This window comes from Castor canadensis, chromosome 11 (assembly GCF_047511655.1).
Source record: "Castor canadensis chromosome 11, mCasCan1.hap1v2, whole genome shotgun sequence".
In the NCBI taxonomy this organism is placed as follows: domain Eukaryota; kingdom Metazoa; phylum Chordata; class Mammalia; order Rodentia; family Castoridae; genus Castor; species Castor canadensis.
The window spans coordinates 96,071,314-96,097,611 of record NC_133396.1 but is presented as its reverse complement, the minus strand read 5'-3'; the positions used below and the strand labels follow the sequence as shown (position 1 = coordinate 96,097,611).

General features: G+C 35.8%; 1 protein-coding gene across 7 annotated transcripts in view; it reads right to left on the bottom strand.

The window, feature by feature from the left end:
* Positions 1 to 2,617: 2,617 nt before the first annotated feature.
* The window catches only part of Tmco1 (transmembrane and coiled-coil domains 1), a 40,418-nt gene continuing 16,737 nt past the window's right edge, over positions 2,618 to 26,298 (bottom strand). The window contains exons 5-11 of one of the 7 annotated variants that reach the window (XR_012438851.1): positions 25,023 to 25,090; positions 17,110 to 17,254; positions 15,099 to 15,220; positions 13,674 to 13,711; positions 13,453 to 13,550; positions 13,264 to 13,323; positions 2,618 to 3,212 (exon numbers count right to left, since the gene is read on the bottom strand). Coding sequence is in view for 3 of the 7 variants with exons in the window: in XM_020169631.2 (XP_020025220.2) it covers positions 3,114 to 3,212; positions 17,110 to 17,254; positions 25,023 to 25,090 (312 nt within the window). In the remaining 4 variants the exon portion in view is untranslated. Of the gene's footprint in view, positions 3,213 to 9,642; positions 9,717 to 10,461; positions 10,539 to 13,263; positions 13,324 to 13,452; positions 13,551 to 13,673; positions 13,712 to 15,098; positions 15,221 to 17,109; positions 17,255 to 25,022; positions 25,091 to 26,298 lie in introns of all 7 variants that reach the window. The other 6 variants (XR_012438852.1, XR_012438850.1, XR_012438853.1 and 3 more) reach the window with 6 other exon arrangements.

The following is a 26,298-nucleotide window of genomic DNA, read 5'->3' as shown; positions in this document are numbered from 1 at the left end:
AACATAACCTTTATATTGACATAGCTGTATTTCTCCTATAATAAATCCTTATCATGTTACTGTTTTAAGAACAGGGTTAAAGAAAGAAAAAAAGAACAGAGCAGATATGTTATCTCTGTGTTTCTTCTCCCTTTTAATTTCTCCCTCTCATTTATTTTTTACCAGGAAAACACAATTTGTAGAGAAAAACTGGTTTAGAGGGCATCAGCTTCAAAGAGTAAGGGTGTGGGTGGTAGTGTGAGCTACATATTTTCACTTAATAAAGATGATGGCAGCATTTTCAGGGTGATAGGATGGTTCCTTCTCTTTATATTTGTCATCTTGTTATCATGAGCATCATTTTTGTTCATTCTCTTCTTCTTTTTTTTGGAGACCAGAGTCTTGCTATATAGCCTAGGATAGCCTCAAACTCTTGATCCTCTTGCCTCAATCTCCTAAGTGTTGGGATTACAGACATGTATAACCATGCCCAACTCTGTCATTATCATTCTTTTAGTAATTATATTGCTTTTAGTAGTCAATGGCATGGAGAAAAGACCATTAAAAGCCATCATCATCCATACTCAAACATCTTTCTGATACAGTAACCACAAAAATACCTGTAGGCCAGGTATGGTGGTGATAGTCTATAATCCTAGCACTCGGAGGCTGAGGCAAGAGGATTTCGAGTTTGAAGCCAACCCGGGCTACACAGAATGACCCTATGTCCAAAAATCAAGAACAAAATAGACTTCAGTTCTCTTTCATCTGTTTTGTTTGAATCAGGACCTAGGCTTCATTTGCTTTTTTAAGCTCCTGCTATGTTCTCATCCATGTTAAAGGCCTTAAGGAAACAAAAATAGATTTAAAAAAAGCAAATCCCAACGTTAGAGAGCTGTGCCTGCTGAGGGAGGAAGGGAAGGTGATGGGAAGAGACATACCACAAATCTTTGGGGGTTTATACTGCAACACAGAGCTTGAGAGCCTGGTCTACATGGCCCCCTATTGCTTGGGTTCAAATCCTGACTCTGCCATTCCATAGTTATATGATGCTCAGCAAGTTACTTAACCTCTCCTGCTTTAGCTTCTTCATCTGTTAAATGAAGACAAGAACAGTAATTACCAGCCAGGGGGTGGCTCACACCTATAATCGTAACTACTCAGGTGGCAGAGATCAGGAGGATCATGGTTCGAAGTCAGCTGGGACAAATAGTTTTCAAGACCCTGTCTCAAAAACACCCATCACACACACACACACCCATCACACACACACACACCCATCACACACACACACACACACACACACACACACACACACACACACACACACACAAAGTACTGGTGGAGTGGCTCAAGGTATAGGCACTGAATTCAAAGCCTTAGTACCACACACACAAAAAACAATAGTAATTACCTTACAGGATTGTCCTTAAACTCAGCAACCCATAAAATGCTTAAATTTAGCCACATATCTCATCAATTTCTGTGGTGACCATAGTTTCTTTTACATACACACACACACACACGTATATATATATATATATATATATATATATATATATATATACGTGTGTGTGTATTTACATATATATTTGTTATATATATTTATATACAATATATACATTTATATGTATATACTTACATATGTATGTGTGTGCATGTGTATGTGTGTATATATATATATATATATGTATACTTTTTTTTGTGGTGTTATTGGGATTTGAACTCAGGGCTTCATGCCTGCTGGGCAGGTCCTATACCACTTGAGCCACTCTGCCAGCCATTTTTTTGTGTTGGGTATTTTTGAGATAGGGTCTCTTGAACTTTTTGCCAGGGCTGATGTCTGCCTCCTGAGTAGCTAGGATTACACATATGAGCAACTGGCACCTGACAGTTTCTTGTATCTTACTTTCCTCCTAGGGTGGGTCTACTTTTTGTTTAGAATTTGTATATCTGAAAATGTCTTTATTTTTGTCCCCAATCTTATGGCTTAGCAGTGCAAAAAACTGTAAGTTGATACCTATTTTCCTTAGAAGATATTACTCTATTATCTTCTAAACTTTATAGTTGCTGATAAAAAGTTTGTTGTTAGTCTAACAGTTATTATTTTGCAAATTATATTTTTTAATCACTGGTATAATGCCCACATTTAAGGAAAATATTATTGAATGTATGTATTTATTGATAGAATTATTAGTTCACACAGGACTTCTAATTCCATGGATTATGGGGAAAGTCAAGGCATAAGCATCTTTCCCCATTACAAAGGAACATGGCAAGAACTGAAGGTCACTGTGACTGAAAGGAAGGTCTGCCAGATTAACCACATGTAACTACAATATTGCCTACAAGACAATCTGAGAGTGTTCTCACAGGAACCCAACACATTGTCCCAGAGCCTTGAGGGACCTACTGAGGACTCTCATTGTTAAACTGCTGTGAGTCATTACTTTCCTTCGCACTCTTGCCTTCCAAATTCTACACTACAACAACCTTGTATTTTGTGCACAAGAGACATGCATGGTAAAAGAGTACATGAAAAACTTTTATTTTAACTCTTCTTGGCCAATGCTTAACCTTATGTTCAGATTACGAAAACCATATATTTAAAAATACACAAAACAAAATGAGACAGATCTCTTCTTATAAATGAAATAGCTAAAAATTTGACTCTTTATTGATTTTTAGTAATACATTTGGCTTTAAAAAACACAACAAATAGTTTAATTAAGTTAAATTATACAAACTAAACATTTCTTCTTGCTTTCTAAATGTTCACGGAGGGTCAGCTTCCATGGTACATGGCACATACACACTGCCTTGAGTCAGCCTCACAGAAAATATTTGTGTAAGCGAAACAAGAAAGGTATTTGATTTTGATTACATAAAAACCATCTGACCTTGTATAATCAATCCACTTACTAAAATAAAAAAAATTCATCTGTGGCAAAAAGCACTATCTGATTTGCTGGATGCTATTCTCATTCTAATCATATCCAGTAAGCAAGAAATAACTCAAAACTAGAAAGTGGCCCAAGTACTAGGGTTGCCTATGGCTCTTGCTATAAAATAGTTGCCAATCTGACTTGAGTGTCAAAAAACAAGGGCAAGAATTGAATTAAAGGATTATTGAATCAAGAGAACTTCCCAGAAGGAGGTGGAGGGCCAAGAAATCCACCTGCTTGCTTGGTGGCAGCTCGTGACGGGGCAAGGCCGAGAATCTTCTGGATGTTCTGTGAAGAAAACATAGTGAGGAGAGTTTTAATATGAGATATTTTTAAAAAATGGAGCTCAAAGAGAATGCATATCATTCAAAAGTAGTATGATCTATAACAGGATAGTTATGTTATTTCTTAAAAAGCCTACAATGTAGCCACTAGCTACTCAAGAGGCAGAGATCAGGAGAACTGCAGTTCCAAGCAAGCCCGGGCAAATAGTTTGTGAGACCCTATCTTGAAAAACTCTTCACAAAAAAAAGCTGGTGGAGTGGCTGAAGGTGTAGGCCCTGAGTTCAAACCCCAGTACCACAAAATAAATAAATAAATAAATAAAAAGCCTACAATGTAATGAAGATCACTGACATCAGGTAAAGTCCTCTTTAGCTGATGGACCTTGGTCAACTAATCAAAGAAACTGATTTTTTTAAAGTGGTACATCATAAAAACAAATAATCATTTATTTCATGTATATATGTTTGTATGTACATATTTACTTATATTTTTTTAGTGATAGGGATAGAACCCAAGGCCTTTTGCATAGTCGACAAGCATTCTACCACTGAGCTATACCCCCAGCATCCAGGTAATCTTTATTTTTAACATGAAGCAAGTACAGTACATCCGTTAGTGTTTTTTGTTTATTTGTTTGTTTTTTGTAGTAGGGCCTGTACTTTGAGTAGGGTCTTCTGGCTGGATTTAGTCATTCTTCCACTGTCTATAATTTTCAGTTTCAATTTAAGGTGATGAAAGACCTTAGAGATTTATAAAGCAGTCTGGGTCCAGAACCTTCATGGATTATTTAACATCCTCTCCATATCTTTTTTTTTGTGTGTGGCAATAGTGGGACTTGAACTCAAAGCCTTGCACTTGCTAGGCAGGCACTCTACCACTTGAGCCACTCTGCAATCTAATGCAACCTATAATGCAACCTATATTTCTTTAGAAACTCACAAACTTATAGTTCTTATAAAACGACTACTTTTGTACTTTGATTTCGTTGGCTAGTATAACATTTAATTAAATTACATAACTATAATAACAAGTAAAACCAACATAAACAGTTACTGAATAAACACAATTGACTTTAGGAAGGTAATAACAACTGGTGGGAGCAGACAAGCGTAGGTGTACTAAAGAGCACTCATGAGTAAACTGTGTGAGCAGGGAATCAATCAGTACAGGCTGTAAAAAGAATGGACTGGGGTTTGTGAATGTGCAAAGTTTAAGTAAAGGCCAGTTCTTAAAACTTTATGCAGCATCTCAGAACAAAACCTTAGTGATCATCTGAGTACTCTTGCTCAGTTCCTTCAATTTCTACTTGAGAAAACTAAAACTTAGAAAGATATGAGGGCTTGTCCAAATTTACAAAGTTAAAGTAAGAGCAGAGAGACTTTAAATCCACGTGCTCTCTCACCCCACACTTTCTATGTTAAGTTCTGGTCTTCTTCACAAATTCCACACTATGGTGAGCAGGTCTGCATGCACTAAACTACTCATTCGACAGTTATTGGATATATCTATGAGAATACCCAGACCTCAGCTTCTCTGGAAGTATACACTCTTTCAGTGCTTTGTCATGAAAAATAACTCCAAGGGATAAGAGTATGAATATTTGAGATAAGTCTGTTAGAATATAATGGAATGTTTAATTATAAAGACTACAACTTTAAGAAGTCATTTAAAGTTATATTTACCATAAAATATAACTTTAAATATGTAAATGTATTCCACAATACCATAGTTCATGCTTACAGCAAAATCTGATAGGTTAGGAAGAAAAACCAATCAGTAGATCAGGCTAGAGGGAGAATGATCTGAGTTTGTATTACTTTTATAATAAAAATAGTTCCTTCACATCCACCCATAATAAATCTCATTCATTGTACAAAGAAGTTAAGAAAATCAAATAGGCACTGGGCGCCAGTGGCTCACACCTGTAATCCTGTAATCCTAGTTATTCAGGAGGCAGGAGGATTAGTTTGAAGACAACCGGAGGCAAATATTTCTGGAGACCCTATCTCAAAATAAACAAGGCTGATGGAGTGGCTCAACTGGTAAGAGCGCCCGCCTAGCAAGCATAAGGCCCTGAGTTCAAGCCCCAGTCCTGCCAAAAAAAAAAAAAAAACCAAAAAATCCAAATATAATGCCACCAATATCTGTTCTTTTAAATTAGATCAGTAAGTATTTTCTGAGCATCTATAATATATTTGGCACTAAGCTGGGGATTATAGGAAATAAAGATAAAATTTGAAATAAGACATTACAGAATGCATGATGATGAACACATCTGCCCAGTTAACAAACACAGTAATATACTCTAGACAAAATATACAAGGGATCCTTGTTTAACTATTTTGCAGAGACAAGGGTAAATTAAATGAACCCTTATCATCTTAGAGATTAAAAACCAGTTTAAAAATCTCTGATGTCCTTTAAATTATAGGTTTACTGTGACTTAAAGTAGGAAACTGAAAGGAAAATAAATAAAAAATGTTTTGAAGAAACAAGACATTGAACTGGTAAACTGTTGAGAGTTTCATTCTAACTTGAAACCTAGGTAGGAACAGCTAAAACAGTAGCAACAAAGCAGCGTTAGATCTGAGATGCTTCAGTAGCTGTAGTCAAAGTTTGAAAATCCAGCAGCTACAGACTTGGTTCCCTTGTTGTTCTTGTCAGACTCCCTGTAGGGAGGATTTGTCACAGAACTATAAATTAAATGTACCATTGCTACTTTACTCAAGTATTTGTATTATAATACAAATGCTCTGTATTTATCCTTTAGGCAAATTCCTTTTGTCCCCTAGGTTGCATTACTTTATTTCAACAATGCAACAAGTCATTGACTTTGCACAGGAGCCTCAGGTGGCAGCAGCACCCTTTCTTTCTGCCAGCATCCTCTGCTTTAAGCTTTGCCAGGCATTTTCTGGGAATAAGGGGCCCACAGGTCATGAGACTGATCCTTGTAGGTCCTGGCCATCTTAGTGCAGTTTTGCTTGTAGCAAACATGCTGATAGGCCTAAAGACTCTTCTGGATGACTTTGACAAATTTCTTGATCATCATTGTAGTGCCTTCTTCATTGCATTTCAGCTTCAAAAATGCACACCTTTCTTGCACTGTGATGTCTGGCACCCAGTGGAGCTCCCAGGGGTAGTAACACCTGGTCTTAGCATGCTGCCACTCTGGGGTTGGGCAGCAAGGTCTGCAGCAGGGTATTGGTGTGTGGCACAGGGTCTTGGGGTATACATCCTTGTCCCAGGAGTCTGTCATGGTTGCAGTGGGTGAAGATACTGTGGAGGGATGTGCTGCTGGTGTCAACTTTGCTTAGCCTCAGGGCCACCTCTTCCTGCAGAGGGTGGGCTTCTGCACCTCCTTTAGACAAATTCTAAACAATCTGCTCAAATAGACCTGACAAATGATGACATGGTCTTCTGAGAAATTTTCTTAGATAAGATTTCTCTTGCTTCCCCACAGTGAAATCTTTTCCTCTAAGACATATGTAGGAACTAACTAATAGTCTCAAGATGCAATTAACCTTGATAAAAAGACTAGTGGAAACAATCTCCCTACAGTTGTAGTAACATCCTGTTGGGCATATGTGGGGACCAAGGATATATAAGAAATTTCTGTGCCTTTTGTTCAATTTTGCTGCAAATTTCAAACTGCTCTGAAAAATAAAGTCTATATAACTGTATATACAGACTAACAGAACACAGCTGGGCATGATGGTACACATATAACTTCAGCTACTCAGGAGGCAGAGGCAGAAGCAGGAAGATTTTGAGTTCCAGTTCAATGAGACTCTATCTCAAAAGCAAAATACAGCTAAGTGTATGGTGGCTCACATCTGTAATTTTAGGTACTTGGGAGGCAAAGACTGAGGCCAGTCTGGGGAAAAAGTTCTTGAGACCTCATCTCAACCAATAAAAAGCTGGGTGTGGTGGTGTACATGTGTCACCCCAGTTACTGTGGGGAATGTAAACAGGAGGATCAAGGTCCAGGCTAACCTAGATATAAATTCAAGACCCTACTTCAGAAATACCTAAAGCAGAGTTCAACCCCCAGTGCCACCACAATAAAAAAACAGAAACCAAACAAACAAAACTTAAGTCAAAGGGCTGGTGGTGGCTGACGTGGTAGAGGACCTGCCTAGAAAGTCCAAGGCCCTGAGTTCAAAACCCCAAAAAACCAACAAACCAAACACAAGGGCGGGGGTATGGTTCAGGTGATACAACACTTTCTTAGCATGCCTGAGGCCCTAGGCTCAATCCCAATAACACACACACACACACACACACACACACACACACACACACACACAGTATATGAATATGTAGCCAAGTAATAGTTGTATTAATAATAATTGTATTCCTTTTTCTCTCATACCTTGCATCTCTAACTTTATGAAATATTGCTGAGCAGGATAGTTTAAAATAAAGAAAGATATTTCTGCCAGTGCTATCTCAAAGTGAAGAGCACAACATAAAACAAAAAGAATAACAATGGTTAATAGTTACTGGATATTTAACAATGGACTGTGCTACGTTCTATTCTAAACACTGTTCATGTAAATTTTTACTTAAACCTTACAACAACTCAACAAAAGTAGGCATTACTATAAACTTTGCATATAGATAAGGACAAGAATATATCAACTGTTAGGCAGTAATTCTGTTTTGTTTTTGTTTGTGTGGTACTGAGGTTTGAACTAGAATTTCCTGCTTGCTAGGCAGGCACTCTACCACTTGAGCCACATCCCCAGTCCTAGATAGCAGGTAGGTTAATCTGTATTATCTCTTTGGACCTTTTAATAACATTATCAATTAAACTTGATCTGACTTTACTATAATTTCTCAATTTGCTTCTTTGAGATCAATTTTTCAGGATTTCATAATTATCAAGATTTAGTTTAGAAATATATATTTTATTAAAAATGCAGTAAGTTTTAACATACACTAAAGATGCTATGGAAGAAAACACAAATGCAAAATATACTAAGATGTGATCAGGCTTGGGAAAAATACAAAGCAAAAAAGTTTTGTTTTTTCTACTTGGGGACTGAACCCAGGGACTTAAGCCACACCCCCAACCCATAAAGCAATTATTCTGAATGCTTATCCAGTTCTATGTAATGGGGTAATAACTGAAGAGTGTGTACCAGAAGAGAAAAACAAATGAAATATATACTCCCATGGTCATGTCTTCTACTGGCAGGAAACTCTAGAGAAATACCTCAACAGGATTAGCATTCTTTCCTCTTTGCAAAGGGTAAGGACCATGATCAAAAAAGGAAGTTGTTGGTTGCTAACTGGATATTTTGGGAAGACCCAGGTTACTGGCAATAAATGTTTTCTGCTAAATTTTATTTCTTAGTCATTTGGATGAGGTGACTCAGCTACTGCAATCTTTAGTTCAATCTCTGTTAGGTTCTCTAGCTCCTGGCAACTAGCCTGCACTTCTGATTAATCACAATATCTCATTAGTTCCAATAATATAATCTTTACTGTATCAACAAAGCTTTGTGTAAAATCCACTTCAAATAATTCTTTCCAACATTCCCAGGGCACTCACATTATATATGAACAGACTATTTGGAAGAATAATGTGAAGATTAAATATTTACTGAAAAAAAACTGCAATATAGTGATATAGCTGAAATAACATTGTGATAGTAGTCAGAAACCTTGGGTCTTAGTACTGACAAATCAAACAAAGAAACAAGTGGTAATGTATTTTCCCTCTAGTAAATCTCAATTTCCTTACCCTTAAAAAGATCAATACTTTTCAGACATTTTAAGCCATAAAACCCTTTCTTTAAATAAAATCTAATGTAAAAACCCTTACAGAAAACAAATAGGATTGGGAACTTGAAGCCCCCTGCTGGGTCTTTTGTTTCCCCCTACACCCCCCTCCCCACCAGCACCTTTAAGGAGCCACAGTCCTCTATGACTCCACAATGCCTCTATGTTGTTACAAATCATATTGCAGATCTTAACACTGAGCTAGCAAAAAAAAATTCTGGATGAGCACATCAAATCTGCACTAGTGTAATAAATATTTTGTCTTAAGTTGACTGTCTTAAGTTGTCCTCCTTTATAATGAAGACTTTTTCTTCTGAAGTCAGGTGATCCATGGCAATCTCTTCCCCTCCCTCTCCTTCCCTTCCACTTCCATCTTTCCAATAAAAATGTTCCTAAATCTCTTCTTTAGCCCCTTCTTTGAGGATCAGTCAAGGAGAATGTTCTGCATTTTAGTGCAGTATGACAAAATGTTTGATATTTATTTATTATTTTTGTGGGGGTTGAACTACTTACATAAACAAAAAAAACTGACACTCTTCTAAAGAATAAAACAATCCAGAGTCTCTACAATCTAATCATGCATACTGTCTAGGATACAATAAAAATTACAAGACATATCAAAAAACCTGGCCATGGTGGTGTATACCTGTAATTTCAGGACTTGAAAGGCGGAGGCAGGAAGACTGCAAGTTCAAGGCCAGCCTGGGCCCTATAGCGAGACTGTTTCAAAAAAACAAAACAAAACAGAAAAACATAATCCATACATACGATGGGATAGAATATAAATTCCAAATGTTAGAATTAGCAGACCATTTATTTAAAGCAGCTAAATAACTATGCCTGAGTATGTAAAAGAAAATACAGTAAAAAAATCTCAGCAGGAAAAAAACCAAAAGCCTAGATTTTGGAAGTGGGCTGGGTGCTGGTGGCTCACACCTGCAATTCTAGCAACTCAAGAGGCAGAAAACAGAGGGATCATCGTTTGAAGCGAACCCAGGGCAAAAAGTTCAGAGACCCTATCTCGAAAAACCCATCACAAAAAAGGGATAGTAGGGTGATTCAAGCATGAGGCCCTGAGTTCTAGCCCCAGTGCCACAAAAAAAAAAAAAAGATTTTGGAACTGATATAACATCTGAAATTTAAAAATCAATAATTTAAAAGGCAAAGAGTTTGTTAACCCTTTACTTAGGGTTAACAAAGATCGCAGATGATAGAGGAAATCATGAACTTGAAGACAGATCAATATAAATTACCTACAGAACAAAAGGAAAAAAACTAAAAAAAAAAAAAAAAAGACTGAATAGATCCACAGGGTCCTGTTAGACAACACTGAAAGTATAAATAAAGTTCTAGAAGAGAGAAATAATGAAGGAGAAAATATTTGAAGAAACAGTGGCTGAAATTCCCCCAAATTTATTGAAAACCACAAATCCTAACAGGATAACCATTTTTTAAAATACCTTACCCACATCATAGTGAAATTTCTGAGGAACAGTCTTAAAGAGAAAATCTGAAAGCAGCCAGAGAAAAGTGACACATTACCTATAGGAACATAAAGATACGAAGAACATATTAGAAACAATGGAGGCCAGAAAATAGTAGAAAGGCATTTAAAATGCTGAAAGGATTAAAACAAAGAAAAACCAACCCAGAATTCTATATCTAGCAAAAATATCCTTCAAGAATGAGGATAAAATAAAGATATTTTCGGATAAATGAAGATTAAGAAAATTTGTTACCAATAAACCTGCACTATAAGAAAGCTTAAAAAATAAAAAAATAAAAATAAAAATTCTGAAGATACCAGGTATACAATCATACTTTAACATAATAGAAATAAAAGGGGTATGAATAGGAAAGGGAGAAGTAAAATTACCCTTGATTGCAGAAGACATGATCCTATACCAAGGAGACTCAAAATACTCCATCAAATAACTTTGAGAAATGATAAATTCAGTAAAGCAGCAGGATACAAAAATCAACATTAAAAAATCAGTAGCTTTTCTACATCATAAAAACAGTATCATTGAAAATACTCTCTAAAAGAAAATCTGGGAATTAACCTAAAAAAAAAAAAATCAATGTTGTACTGTGAGGTACAGATTAAAGCAATATCCCTCAATGACATGTTTCATCTCCTGTCACATCTCACTAATGATGGACTCATGGTCCATCATCACCTATACACTTCCATGCCAAAAACACTGGTAGAAGTAGAAATCCCTTACTCATCCAGAGATACAACTCAAATGGTCCTCTTGTGTAAACATCATAGAATTGATCCTCGCGGCTATCACGCTTCCATTGCATGTTTTTTTCCCTCCTGCAGTATTTTCACACACACATACACACACACACACAACAACTACTCTCTTATGGGTCTGTTTTTCCACCTAGAATATGCGTCCACAGGCAAGAGACTATTGTTTTTCACCAATGTTTTTTCAGTTTTAGAGAATTCTTGGCATAATGTAGGATTAGAACCAATCTTCAGCAATGACAGAGAATCAGTCTTTAGTGCCTTTAACACCACACCCTGAAACAATTTATGGAGAGAACAGATTAAAATGCTGTCTGAATAATCTGCTCTTCTGAATTACAGTCAACTATCATTTTCTGAACCACACGCTTCTCTAAATGGTTTGAGGTTTGACTGGACAAATGAAATATCCTGCTTGTAGATGAGCTACACTGGTACTGAATGTGTTCTCTAAAGTTCATGTGTTGGACACTTGATGCCCAATTATCAATTATATAGCATTAGGAGGTGGGGCCTAATGAAAGGCAATTAGGTCATGAGGGTGAAGTGAAAGGATTAATGTCTTTGCCATTGTCAAGAACATGGATTAGGTACTGTAGTAGATTTATTATAAAGGGGCGGGAGTGGAGTTCAGTCTTCTGTCCTATACATTCCACCTCAGGATGACATAGCACAGCACCAAGGCATATCTTCCCCAACCTCCAAAAATGTGAGCTAATAAATATTTGCTCATTATAAATTGCAGGCTCATGTATTTGTTATAGAAGCACAAAACAGACTAAGACAACTGGTGTTGACAAATTAAATTGCATGCCTTAAATACTGTGACATAAATTAATTCTGAAGTAGAGGAGATGGCAGGAATCTAGTGTTTCTATCATCTTGCTGACTTCAAGATATGTTGACACCAACATAATTGGAATTATTTTTTTGTTGTTGTTGTTTAGTTTGTTTTGAGACAGGGTTTCAATACACAGCCTAGGCTTGCTTTGAAATCATAATCCTCCTGCCTCTGCCTTCTTAGTGTTGGGATAACATGCGTGTAACCTTGCCTGTTTAGAACCAATTTATATGTGTGTGTGTGTGCGCGCGTGTGTATACAATCTCGTATCAATTTTTAAAAATTTTCTAGCTTAATTGAGGTATAATTGGCAAATTAAAGTTGTATATGTAAAGTGTAAACACAATGTTTTTTGATATATGTATACATTGTGAAATAACTGCATCAAGCTAATTAACATATCTATCACCTCATATTTGCCAATTTTTTTGTGATGAGAATATTTAAGATCTATTCTCTTGCAAATTTTAAGTATATAATACAGTATTATTAATTATAGTTATTGTGCTATACATTAGATCTCCAAAACCTTATTCATCCTGTATAGCTGGAAACTTTGTATCCATTGACTTATATTCCCATTTTCCTGGCCCCCAACAACCACCATTCTACTTTACTTCTATGAGGTTTTTGGACTATAAACATACATAAAGTTACATATTAAAATGGGTGACAAAAGAAAAAAAAAGGAAACTCTGATTTTTCCTCAAAACCACTAATCTGTTTTACTTCTAAAGAGAATTCTGTTCATGCTTTTTTTTTTGGTGGCGGGGGAGGATGGGTGGTATTGGGGTTTGAACCCAAGGTCTAGAGCTTCCTAGGAAGATGTTCTACCACTTGAAGCACTCCACCAGCCCTTTTTGTGTTGATTATTTTTGAGGTAGGGTCTTACTTTATGCCAGAGCTGACCTAGACCTCAATCCTATTTGTGCTTTTCTAGACTAGCTGAGACAACAGGCACACACCAAACCGCACACAAACATTGGTTGAGATGGAATCTCTAAATTTTTTTTTTTGGCCCAGGCTGGTTTTGAACTGCAATCCTTCTAATCTCTGCCTCTCAAATAGCTGGAATTACAGACCTGAGCCACCATGACCAGTTTATTCATAGCTTTTATAGAAATATAAACTGATAAGAGTATACCAGTTTTCCCTAAGTTGCTTACCAGGTAAGTTTGCTTGGTTTCTGCTGAGGTCTTCATGTAGAAGAAGTCATCATTAATCTACTATTGATTCATAATAAAGGGGAAAAATTAGTTGCTTAAGTTTAGGAGTTAAATCCTTTTTTTTTTTTTTTTTTTTTTGGTGATGATCTTGCTCTGTAGCCAATGGCCCTGAACTCAAGATTTTCCTACCTCAGCCTCTTGCATGCTGAGATTACAGATGTGTGCCACCACACCAGCCTTCTTTGAATCCTTGAATTCTATCACCACCTTGGACTAAGTTAACACATCTAGTGGAAGCAGATAAAAATTCACACTGAAGAAATAGTTGTGATGTGAAAGTCAAGGTAGTTAATCACTAGACATTAAGGAAGTAAACAAAAGAAGAAGATAAGGTGAGGAAAGGTAATTACATTTATTTTCTGTTCATAGGACATCACCATGCTTTAATCTGTGAAAAGAAAATCTGATATTAGGCTGGGAAACAAATTCTAATTTAAAAAATATAACCCAAGGAACAAGGGTTATATTTTTTCAGTGCAACCTTAAGAGTAATTACTAATGTTTCTCTATCACTGCTGTCTTATTATCGTAACACAGTGAGGCTATATACCAATCCTAATTTCACCTATGTAAAACTAAGACACAGAGAGGTTGTCTGACTTTCCCAAGGACACTCAGTCAATAAGAGGCAATAAGATTCAAATCTAGTTTTATTTTTTTTTAAACCTCCAAGTATTGTATTTCCTCAATCTTAGCTCACATTCTTCCACTCTCCTACCATTTTAAGATTTCTGAATTAGGAATGTGTCAGTATAGTATCTCTGCTTTTCCTTGAAAGCTGTTAAGTCAATGGCAAGTCATATGATCAATAACTTCAAAGAATAGGAAAAAACACATAACAGATGATAACTAGACTCACAAACACTTATAGGAATAAGTAATACATCATAAAATTGCTTTAGTTTAGGTCAAAATATTAATCTTTGCTTAATCTGCTTCTTTGTTAAATGATTAGTATAAAATAAATAATGTTAAATGTACTTCAACACCCCTATAGTTGATAAATGATTTTCAAAAAGTGAAGCTGAAGGTAGAGAAGCTAACTTTTTAGTTTCAAATGAAATGTTCGTTTACAAGGACAAAGTACATTGGGTTTGAGTATCTTAGAATATCTTATTTTAGAATTTAGGTAATAAAATTATCTATCCAAGATGACCATAAATTAAGTACTTGGAACTCAGCCTTGACCTTGGGGAAGATAACAGTATGAAAACACATAAATCCTTCAACTATAATAGCTGTACAGTAGCTATGCAATACTATAGCTTGTACACACTTTTTCTTATTAATACCTGTGCATAGAACTGGACAAGTGGACATAAAAAAGTATGAGTATACATCCAACCTCCTTGGCTGAAAACACATTTAATTTTTTAAGCTCTTTGCTGCCCCTCCTTCTGGTCTCATATTTATCAAGCATTCATTTTATTAGGCTGTACCAGTCAGTTTCTGCAGATCTTCCTATTTTAACTTAATAGTATACATTATTTGCTTTGGTCCTTGGCAAACCATGGCCAGACTACTGCCTGTTTTGGTCAATAAAGTTTTATTGGAACATAATCATATTCATTATCTATCTATTGTCTATGGCTGCTTTCATACTATACTAGTGGAGTTGGGAAGTTGAGACAGAGATTCTATGGTCCATAAAGCCTAAAATATTTACTATGTAGACTTATAAAGAAAAAGTTTGTTGCTTTACATTGTAAATGTGCACTGCATTCCTGATAAAACCTACTACTAGGCATATACATTATCCGTACTTTCTGAAATACCTGAAAAGAGTGTAAAGACGAGCTTTAGTTGAGCTTCCTAAATGATCATTCTTAACATTTACTTCATTTTCAAAACTATGATTTCAGATGGTGACTTCTTGGTAGTGATGTGAGTGATGTATCTAAAATGACAATTGTAAGGTATCACAAGTAGTAAAATCTTTGTTGCTTAAAGTAAAATGTATACACCACTGTGTTTGAATATGTTGACTCAAGCTACAATCTCAAACTTTCAGACTTAATCAAGGTAAAGAATATGCTATAGAGATCAAAGTTCTGCTAAGAGATCAGTATTGTCAATGCCTTGACTTTAACTTTTAGATAAGCTCCATTACAGACACTTTCATCAGGTTTAATATATGCCTCAGTGACTCAAGATCACAACTTCCTGCTCCACAAATACCTCAAACTCAGCTTGCCTTCTAACCAACTAACTCTTCTTTCTTCCTTTTCCAACCTCTTTAGTAGAACTGCTCTCTACTTGGTCACCAAAGCCAGAAAACTATGAGTCATTTAAATTTCTCCTTTCTCTTGCACATTAAATCAATCCCTCAGTTCTCAACCTTGTTTCTTCCTTTTCATTCCTCTCACCTCTATTAAAGTATATACATAATGATCTTTGCAAGATTATTTTAATAGCATTCTGGTATTTTTGCTTCTAGTCACGCTCCTCTTATAGCTCTGATTCAGTGTCAGAAAATTACTCCAGGAAGTCTTGAATCTTGATTGCATTTAATAAGAGGGAAGGAAAATGTAAGTAAAAATACATCTGGATAAGTGTAACACAGAAATTGTCAAGCAAGTCAGAATGGCTGTATTTGTGGGGATGTGGTGAGAATGGAGTTTATGATCTTTATGAGTCATAAACTATAGTTCCATTTCTTATTTTTCTCACGTGCTAGGCTTATCAAACTTCTATTGCTTGCTGGGAGGTGGTGGCTCACACCTGCAATCCTAGCTACTCAGGAGGCAGAGATCAGGAGGATCATGATTCAAAGCCAGCCTGGACAAATAATTCAAGAAACTCTACCTCAAAAAAACCCATCACAAAAAAGGGTTGGTGGAGTGGCTAAAGGTATGGTACTGAGTTGAAGCCCCAGTACCACAAAAAAAAAAAAAAAAGAAAAGAAAAGAAAAAAGAAAAACTATTGCCATACACAGTATTCCAAAGTGGGGAAAAAGACAATTCTGAAAGACTCCTTAGGTAATAAATATTGGAAGAATTGTTCTCTTATTTCCTGCAGGTGTAAACCTCTAACACCTGGTGAATGGAAGTATCTTCAGAAACTGAATAATGCCATAAAATAGAAAGTTCTTGAGCTGGAGACTTTAACCACTCCTTTCACTTTTGAAGTTCCATCTTAGTTGGTTGTGGTGGTTCATATCTATAGTCCCCACTACTCAGGGAGAGGCCAGAGGACTGCTTGAGCCTGAGACCCCCATCTAAATAAATAACTAAATAAATAGTTTAATCTCAAAAGGTATCTCATTCTGTAAACCTCTGCCTACTAACTGAATGTTGAGTCTCTCTTTGGGCTCTCATAACTTTTACACTTCCCTTAGCTTTCACTCTTTTTCACTATGAATGTCTAGTAAGCACTCAAGGTCACCAGGTATAAATTCTATAATCCAGACTTTATTTCAACTGTGAATAATCTAAAATCAACCAATTATTGGTGCTCCTGAACTGCCAAAGGGCACTGGTATGTAATGAAGAAATTATCCTGGGAAAACCAAATTCACTACTTCTACAGCTTCAGAGAGATGGAATAAGAAGAAACCTGCATGCTCTAAGAACGGCATATGGAAATCATGTTTAGTTTTATAATACTTCTCTTCCCTAAGGATGAGATTTACATGTATTTAAAATAGCTTTAGGATGATACCTTGGAATTCTAAAATGAGCAACTGAAAGATCTCAGTAGCAATGGTAAACATTTCCAGTATTATAGAAGTAAAAGCTAATTTAGAGTGAGAGTGAGGAAATATATATTATCAAGTAGTCACTCACTTGTCGAATTGACATAGTACAGAGAATATACAGGAAGATGAAGGAACAGTCTGTGGTGTCATCTCCCAGCAGGTTTCGATGAGACAGTCCTTGGATGTAAGAAAGTGGGGTGAAAGGGAGCTTTGCCACAACTCTCCCATCAAATCTAAGAAGGAAGAAAAAAATTGTCATTTTTGGAAGATTGATAAGCTTACTTTATTTGAAACAGAAATAGAACTTTTAAATTTCTTGATATCTGAAAGGGTGACAAGCTAAAAAGAGACACGAACCTAAAATAAGGACCTAGATGAGCCCCACTAATTTTTTTCTAGACTAGTGGCTCTCAATTCTTTTGCTATAAAAATGCTTTTTTTGGGTGGGGGGCTGAGTTTGAACTCAGGCTTCTCACCTGCAAAGCAGTTGCTCTACCACTGCAGCTCTGAAGATGCCTTTACATGCCCACAAGTTACTGAGGATTCTAAAAGGCTTTTGTGTAGATTACTCACAATTATTATAAAAATGCCTTGGACTTCAAGGACTTCTGAAAGAGTCTTAGAGATCAGTAGGAAAATCTATAACAGACTTTGAGGGCCACTGTTCTAAACCATAACATCAATATGAATTTTTTTTTTTTTTTTTTGGTGAGGATAGGGTTAGAACTCAGGACCTCAAGCTTGCTAGGCAGGGGCTCTACCACTTGAGCCACAGCCACCAACCCTTTTTTGCTTTAGTTATTTTTCAGATAGGGTCTCACATTTTTCCCCAGGGGCAGTCTTGGACTGTGATCCTCTTATCTATGACTTTTGTGTAGCTGGGACCACAGGCTTGCACCTCCAGCATTGTTAGTTGAAATGGGGACTCACTAACTTGTTGCCCAGGCCAGTCTCAAACTATGATCCACCCAGTCTCTGCCTCCTGAGTAGTTATGATTACGGGCATGAACCACCATACTTGGAAAATTTTGTTTTAAGAACCTTCTTTTGCAAGACCCAAATACCTCCAATACTCACACTAAGCAGAGTAAGAGTCATTTAATAGAAATTTATGGACTATGTAATGGTAAAGGAGGAAACAGAGATTACTAAATCATACCCATAATATTATGAGATAATTTACTTTTACTTAATAGCTTTTAGGGTTGGAAATAATATTTTACATTTTTATTTTATTATATATTTATAAATATGTTTATATTTTATTTTTTATAAAAATACTTCTAAAAATAGAAACACTTAGAAAAAGAGCTAGAAGAAAAAACATATTAAAGGTTTATGGTAAAGTGCTACAGATAGGATTTTCTTTTGTATTTTCTATGAGTAAGTTATGTAATCAGGCAATAATAAAAGTTATAAAAATTATTGTATAAAGGATACATATTTAAGCTATGATGTTAAATAAAAATATAATAGCACTAGCCAAATTGCCCAAATAAAGTGTTAATTATAGTTCAAATGGCTATAAAAGTCCCTCTTAGAAAAACATTTGGGGATTGGTGGAGTGACACCAGAGGTGTCACCTGCACGTGCCTAGCAAGCGCAAGACCCTCACTTCAAACCAGTACCACCAAAAAAAAAAAAAATAAAGAAAGAAAAAGAAAACAAAATATGAAATGTTTCTGTAGGGAAACATTTTTCTTTAGTGGGAAAACCCCTAAACATGCAAATCAGCCATTATGTGGTTCTAAAAGCTTGTATAACTGCACTGAAAAGAATGTAAGAGACTGAACTTGACATCTTATGTACATATTATTGCCCACTTACTATTATACTTCCAACTGCTTCCCTACTATGTATTAAACAGAAAGAGCTCAATCATGAGCTTTACTGTATTTGCATGAGACATACTGAACTTGTATTTGACAAAAATAACTAAAGATCAGCTTGAAGTAATCATTGTCCTTCTTTCCTACTAACCTCACAGAAGCAAAACCAAAGTAATATTTTTCTGAGAGGAAACATTCTCATTTTCTCACAAGAAGTATTAAAATCAATTATTACTGATTTAACCCTGTACATTGTATGCTGGTTTAGGTATGCTACTCTGATTATTCTGCAGAGGCAGACCAAGGGATGGAACAGATACAGTCAAAGATGTTTATCCCTCTTATTGCTAATATACACACCCAATAATTTCATATTATATACAGCCAGGTGTGGTAGCACATCCTTATAATCCCAGCTACTTGGGTGGCAGAGGCAGGAGGATTCCAAGTTTGAGGCCATTCTGGACAGAAAGGTAGCAAGACCCTGTCTCAAAAACAAAGTAAAAACAAAAGGCTGAGAATGCTGTGCAATTGATAGATCACTTACCTAGTGTGTAGGAGGCCTGGGTTTAATCCCCAGTACTGAAAAAAATTACCTTATATAGTCATTTTATTCTTTATTATTTTCAATTTGAAATTGTAACTAAAAAGAAAACTTTTATGTCTTTTAAGCTATTCAATTATGTGAAACTGAGCATCTATTATGCCATCTTAAACCATGTATTATGACACCTTAAACCAGCAATAAACATGAAAAAAAATTTCTAAGAATCCTTTTTTTTTGAGACAGAGTCTTACTACTTTATTCAAGGTGGGCCTTGAACTTACCATCCTCCTGCCTCATCTTCCCAAGTGCGCACCACCACACCTGGTGTATTCTTACTTTTAATGAATTAATATTTTCCAGGGGACTAGAAATCTGCAGAGGAACAGTTAAACAAACTGGTGCCAAGTCTGATAAAGAAAAGAGTAGAGGTGAGAAGCAAGAAGGTACAGAGAGTGAAATGACTTACAACAGGTAAGTTATTTCCTTAACTACACTTACTCTCTGGGAATCCAGAGGCAGGACCTCTACTCATCTGTAGGGATAAGGTATATTTTGGCTCAGGAAAAGAATTATTTTCAAATCCTAAAAATTATTCAATAAAGGTATGAGCTATCTCAGAAGATATCAAACTCCTCATTGTTGGAAATAATTAAAGTCTGGAAAATTATCAGTTAAATGCATTATTGAAGGGATTCCTGTACTGGGAGAGAAGTTATAGGTTAAATGGACTGGGGCCAAAACATGGAAGTGAAAGCCAGGATTAGGAGTTTTGACTAAAATCAGTAATAAGAGTTGTAGAGTGATAGTGTGGACTTTAGAGTCTGAAAGACACAGATTAAATCTCAGCTCAACATTCACTAACTTTAAGACCTGGGCCAAGCTAAATAACACAAGTATCTTCTATCCTCATCTGTAAAATAAAGATTACAATCCTTATCTCAGAGTGCTGTTAAGAGTAAGAAAGATATAATCTATAAAAGGTTTGGTATTCTGGTGAACATATGGTCACTATTCAAACAGTAGTATATGACATCATTAGACAGTAAGTAATGGCCTTTGAGGATGGTTAACTTAATGTTAGAGACAGAGAAGATACCTGAAGAAGAGAAAGCAGGAGGATAATACCATATAATGGTAAGAGGTAACAGCAGAGGTAAAAGAGAGTGTGGAAATTAGGATGGATGAAAAGCAAGAGGGAGAAAAGAAGGATGGATGAATGTATGACTGGACAGAGAGGTAAATAGGAAACGTTAGCTGGGAGGAACAAAGATTGATGGGTTAGAGGTAACTCAGTACCTAACATTAAATATGGAATAACATCTAGTGAAAAGGGAGGGAAACAAAGGTTTCAGTTCCAGGTGACAAGAATTAAGTGCCACTGAACAACACATGAATATTACAGATGGTGCTGCTTTGGCAGGGAACACAATGAGTTTCAAGTGAGTCTCAAGACAAATGTAAAGAAAATCAAGCCTCCAAGGTGCAGAGACAAGCTGTTCTGTAGCCCAAGAAACAGTACGATATAACCAAGACACAATGTTATTGTTACAGAACTCCCTTTTTTTAGGGATCCTTAAAAGGGGGTCTTCTATAAATTACACTAACCCCACATATAGAAAAGAATAGTCATTCCTTAACTGGTAAATCATTCTATACAGATGTCTATTCTATTTTAAAGAGGTAAACACCGTAAGAGCTTAGACTGGGTAATTTTCTTTTACTTCTCACACAATGTTAGCACGAAAAAAATGGCACGCAGATTTTGAACTCAATTGAAACCTAATATAAATATCCATGTAGGATGCTTGTGGAAACTTGAAAACTAGCCAGGTATGTTAGTAAACAGTCGTAATCCAGCATTCAGGAGGCTGAGGCAGGAGCATTACGAGTTCAAGGTCAGCCTGGGCTACCATAGTGAGACCCTGTCTCTAAATAAATAAATTGAATACTAGAGGGAGAAAAATTTTTTAAAAAGACAAATGAGAATGATTATTGACACAGTGGGAGAAAATACATGAAATACATTATTGATGTGGTTCCATGTGAATTCACCTCAAAGCTATGTATCAAAGTACATAGAAAAATCATTTTTTGACCATAGAAAAATCATTCTCATGTCTCATAATTTAGATTAAAAATCAAGACTTCTCCCTACTCAAATCTTGTCTGATCATGAAGATCAGTCTTTGAAAATCAAATTTAAGTGAAAAGGAGGGAGGATGGCTAAGAAAGAGGAATATAAATGGGTGAATTTGATCAAAGTATATTATATGAATGTGGTAAATTAAACCACTTTATATAATTAATACTAAAAAATTTTTAATTAAATTATTGGCCTGCTTTTAGGATGCACAATTTTGCATTATTTCTTTCAAGTATTGTTGACACTGAAACACCCATAGTCTCAATATTAATTGCTGGGATTAGCCTGTTGTACTACAAAATTCTCTGAGCTATCATAAACTAAAACAACCTATGACCTAAGAGTAAGTAGAAGACATTTTTAGCAACTAGCTTCATAGTTTGAAAATGCAGTGCCATCGTAATTGGTTTGCTAGCATCCTCATTAAACACTGGCATCTTGGAAATTAGTTTCTTAAGAATTTGGACTTATGTTTTAAATGGGATCAAATTTTTCAGAATAGCTATTATGAGGGAATAGAGCTGTGTTTTTTGCAACTAAAGGATGAAATAACCTAGGTAAGAATACAACCAAGGATACACAGTAAGCCCTCCTTATTTGAAGATTTATTACATATGGTTTGACCAAGCATGGTCAAAAAATAAAAATAAAATTCAAAACCAAGAATTTGAAACTTCCATGCAGCTAGTACTCAGCTCAGATGAGAAGCTCTTAGGCCCGCATAACCATCAGTTGTGCTTAAATCAGTATGATTTATTCATGTTTCCTGGCCCTTAATTTTGTGAAAATCAGCCTCCCAAAAAGTTTTTGGTGTCCCAAAAGCAAGGTAGATGTTAATGTGCTTAATGTAGGAGATAATATGGAAATTTCAGATTTATTGAAAGGCAACATGTCTTCAGTAGAAATTGGGGGGCATTAAAGGAAGTATGAATCAAGCATCCACAATATAGTACTGAATTCTATGCATTTGTGGATTTTTCGTAATAGCAGCCTCCTTGGAATCATATACCTGTGAATACCAAGGGTCTACTGTAAATATATTCCCTGCATTACCTGTACTACAGTCCTTGTAGGGAGATACAGAATTAAGTCAAGTAAAGTAATAGTCAGGTAAAGTTTCAGAAGGAAGTACCCTTTGATACTAGTATTAGATGATAAAAAGGTATTCACCAGATGTGGGAAAAAGAAGGCCACAGATAAGTATGAAATAAATTGGGCTTAGAGTCAAAAAGGACTCCTTTACGAAGACATGAATTAGAAAGTCTAGAAGTTAAATATAACAGGTTATAAAGCAACCAAACCTGTGTATAAATATATATGTATACCTAAATGTTTGCACAAATACAGAACTACAAATGTTGAAGGATATGCATACATTTGAGGAAGGCAGAGTGACTTACTTTGCACTGTATACATTTATGTATTATTTAAAGGTTTCCAATGAGAATATATTACTTTAGAAATAAGAGTAAAAAGGCAATAAAATAAGTTGCACCTTAGGGAAAATATATGGCAGTGGGAGAAAAATTATACTTTAAGGTAGATGTCTTTTCCATAAAGCAGTCTTTCAGATTTAGTATGTATGGGTTTGGGTGGTTACATGCTAGGGGAGATTAGAACTGTAATAGGTTCACAAAAGTATCAAAAACAGGGATCACATATATAAAGCAGCATTATTACTGGAAAAACCACAAGTTTTTTTCTTAACCATGCTATTTCATCAAAACTCATCTGTCCCTAAATTAAGGAAAGACATCTAAGGCTAACTAACTTCCAAGCAAAAGCAGGACTCAAATCTGTGGCCATGATCATACAATAAAGCTAAGGCTAATAAGAGGACCTATATAAACACCAAACACCAAACTATATAAATATCAGTACGAAAATCAGAATGTGAGAGAAATAAATAGAAATTAAATTTCATATAGAAAAAGTACAGATGAGTACTGAGCCAGCTTTGTACTGTCCAGAATGTAACACCTTTAAGGGGAGTATTTGAGTAGTTTCAGATGTACCAACAAAGCTTACTAGTTAACTATAAAACATGTCAATGTTTGGTTTGTCCAATACTTCATGGTGATATGTACCCAAGAGATCAAAGTATTAACAGAGTGAAAGAATATTGGCTTACAATTATGAAACATAAATCATGGGACTTAATATCTTGGGCAAGTTATTTATTTATTTGAAATTTTATATTAAAACCATTTTTGGATGCCTTCATTAAATTTCTCACCAAGATAAAAATAACCACTTCCATCTTTGTAATACCTTCTACAACACCTCACACATATTTCTATCAGAATACTCACCAATGTATCATTTGTTTAATCTGTCTTTTCTTCCTAAAAAATTTTGATACTACTAACCAGCCATAGAATGAGGTATACACCTATAAACCCAGCACTCAAGAGGCTGAGGCAGGAAGATCATGAGTTCAAGGTCTACCTGTCTCAAAAACAATCAAATCAAAACCTTTTTTTTTTTTTTTTTTGGATTTTACTGAGGGAAGGGGTCACATTTTGTTATATCCCAGTGCCTGGTACAAGGTATGCACTGAACTGGGAGGAAGGGAAGGATACACTTGGGAAGCAAAGCTAGGGAGAAGGACAGACAGATAGACAAGAAGGAAGCAGGAGAAGAAGAATAAGAAGAAGGGAAGGAAAAAAGCAAGTAAGGGAAATTGTAATGTACATGATATAGTTCAGGTGAACTCTGAAAAAGTAGTCAATGGCTGTCATTTTTGGATGTTTTCCTAACTTCTGTCAAAAAGTTTCATAATCGCTCATCTTTTGCTATCTGTGATTTTAGACAATAGTAAATGACCTTGTCATTAAATAAAATTATAGTTATTAAGACTATTTTAAGAGCCCAAACATCTTTATATAACTACCTTCAGTTCGAACAAGCATACTGGTAAGAGATTTAAAAACAGAGAGAAAACATTCAATTCTTTTTAAAGACCACATGCTGCCTAAGCCATTACCTTGTAAACAAACATCCTCAATATTAAGAGGGTAAAAAGTTATTGTGCAATTGTATTCTATCAAAATTAAATTCCTTTGATTTTGATAATTGTTTTGAGGCTATATAAGAAAATTCCCTTCTTGGGAAATATACACTTAAGTAATTATGGAAAAGATAGCATAAAACCTATAGCATACTCTCAAATGATTAAGAAAAATAATCTGTGTATGAGTACATATATAAGTACGTATATGAGTACATAAAGAGGAAAAATGAGAAAATGGGGCAAAATAATAACCGTAAATCTGAATAATAGATACATTATTCTTACATCTTTGAATTTTTTTGTTGTTTTGTTTTTTGAGCCAGGCTGGCCTTAACTCATGATCAACCTCCCGAGTGCTGGGATATAAATTTGATATCTCTCCAAAATAAAATATATCCAAAAGTTTGTGCTCACATACATACAAACAGAGTAATAGTCATTAGCCAAAGGTATATGAAAGGATACTTACATGGAATTGAACATGCCCATTAGGGCAGTAAAACAAAAGCCAATCGCAAACATGGATTTCATTCGAACCTGCAAGGAAACCAACACATTGCTATTTTACACCAGGCAGTGTAAAATTCTACCATATGAGTCACACTCCCAGCCTCTGTCATTTCACACTAAATAATACCATCACTAAAGCATGTTGCAAAGTTTTGGTTTAAAGTCATTTTTTAAAAAGCTCTCCATACCAAAACATTGTTTGTTAGCTAACTTACCTTCCTTCCTCAATTCCCCTTCTCTTTGCCACCTTGTGATGTACTGGGGTGGCCATGAAACCCAATTCTGACCAATGAATAGTAAGTACAAGTACTGAATGGGGTTTAAATTAATTAATTAAGTTTGAGATGGGGTCTCCCTCTGTGCCCAGGCTAGCTTTGAACTGCTAGACTTAAGGGATTCTCTGCCTCAGCCTCTTAGAGTAGCTGGGATTACAGGCATGAATGAAAACAAACCCAGCTTTGAAAGGAACTTTTAAAAGGACATATTTGCATCCCCTTAGACATTCTGCCCATTATTCTTGCCTAGAATGAAGAACATAATGCCCCACGGCAAACAGTGAAGTTTACAGTTAAGTGAAGTTTAGCTAAGGACCTGACTATTTGAGGGTGGTACTGAGCTGCTACACTAGCCAAGGACTATCAACCTCTAGACTTTTTGAGCAATAAAATCAAATCATTACCTGTTTTAGGTCATTGTTAGTTTGGTTTATGTTTTGTCTTGTTTTTGTGCTTGCTAGGCAGGCGCTCTACCACTTCAGGCACATCTTCATCCCTTTTTCTGTTTATTTTGGAGACAGGCTCTTGGTTTTTTGCCCAGGCTGGCCTGGACCACTATCCTCCTATGTTAGGCTTCCTGCTACTGTAGCTGGGATGACAGACACACACCGTCATCCCAGCTTTTTTTCTGTTGAGATGGAGTCTCACAAACTTTTTGGCCCAGTCTGACCTTAAATTGTGTCTTCCCAATCTCAGCCTCCTAAGTAGCTAGGATTACAGGTGTAAACCAGTGGCACCCACATTAATTACGTACTCAGTTATTTGTAATAAATTCTTTTCCATAAATGCATAAATGAACAAACGATTAAAAAGATGCATGCTTAACAGATGATAGCTCTAGATTACTAGTCTACTGGCAATTTTTATCTTTTATTTTACAGTTTCCAAATTTGTTATGATGAACATGTATGTAGTAATTGTGCCAACAGGTAAGAAAAGCTACATTTAAAAATAATCCCC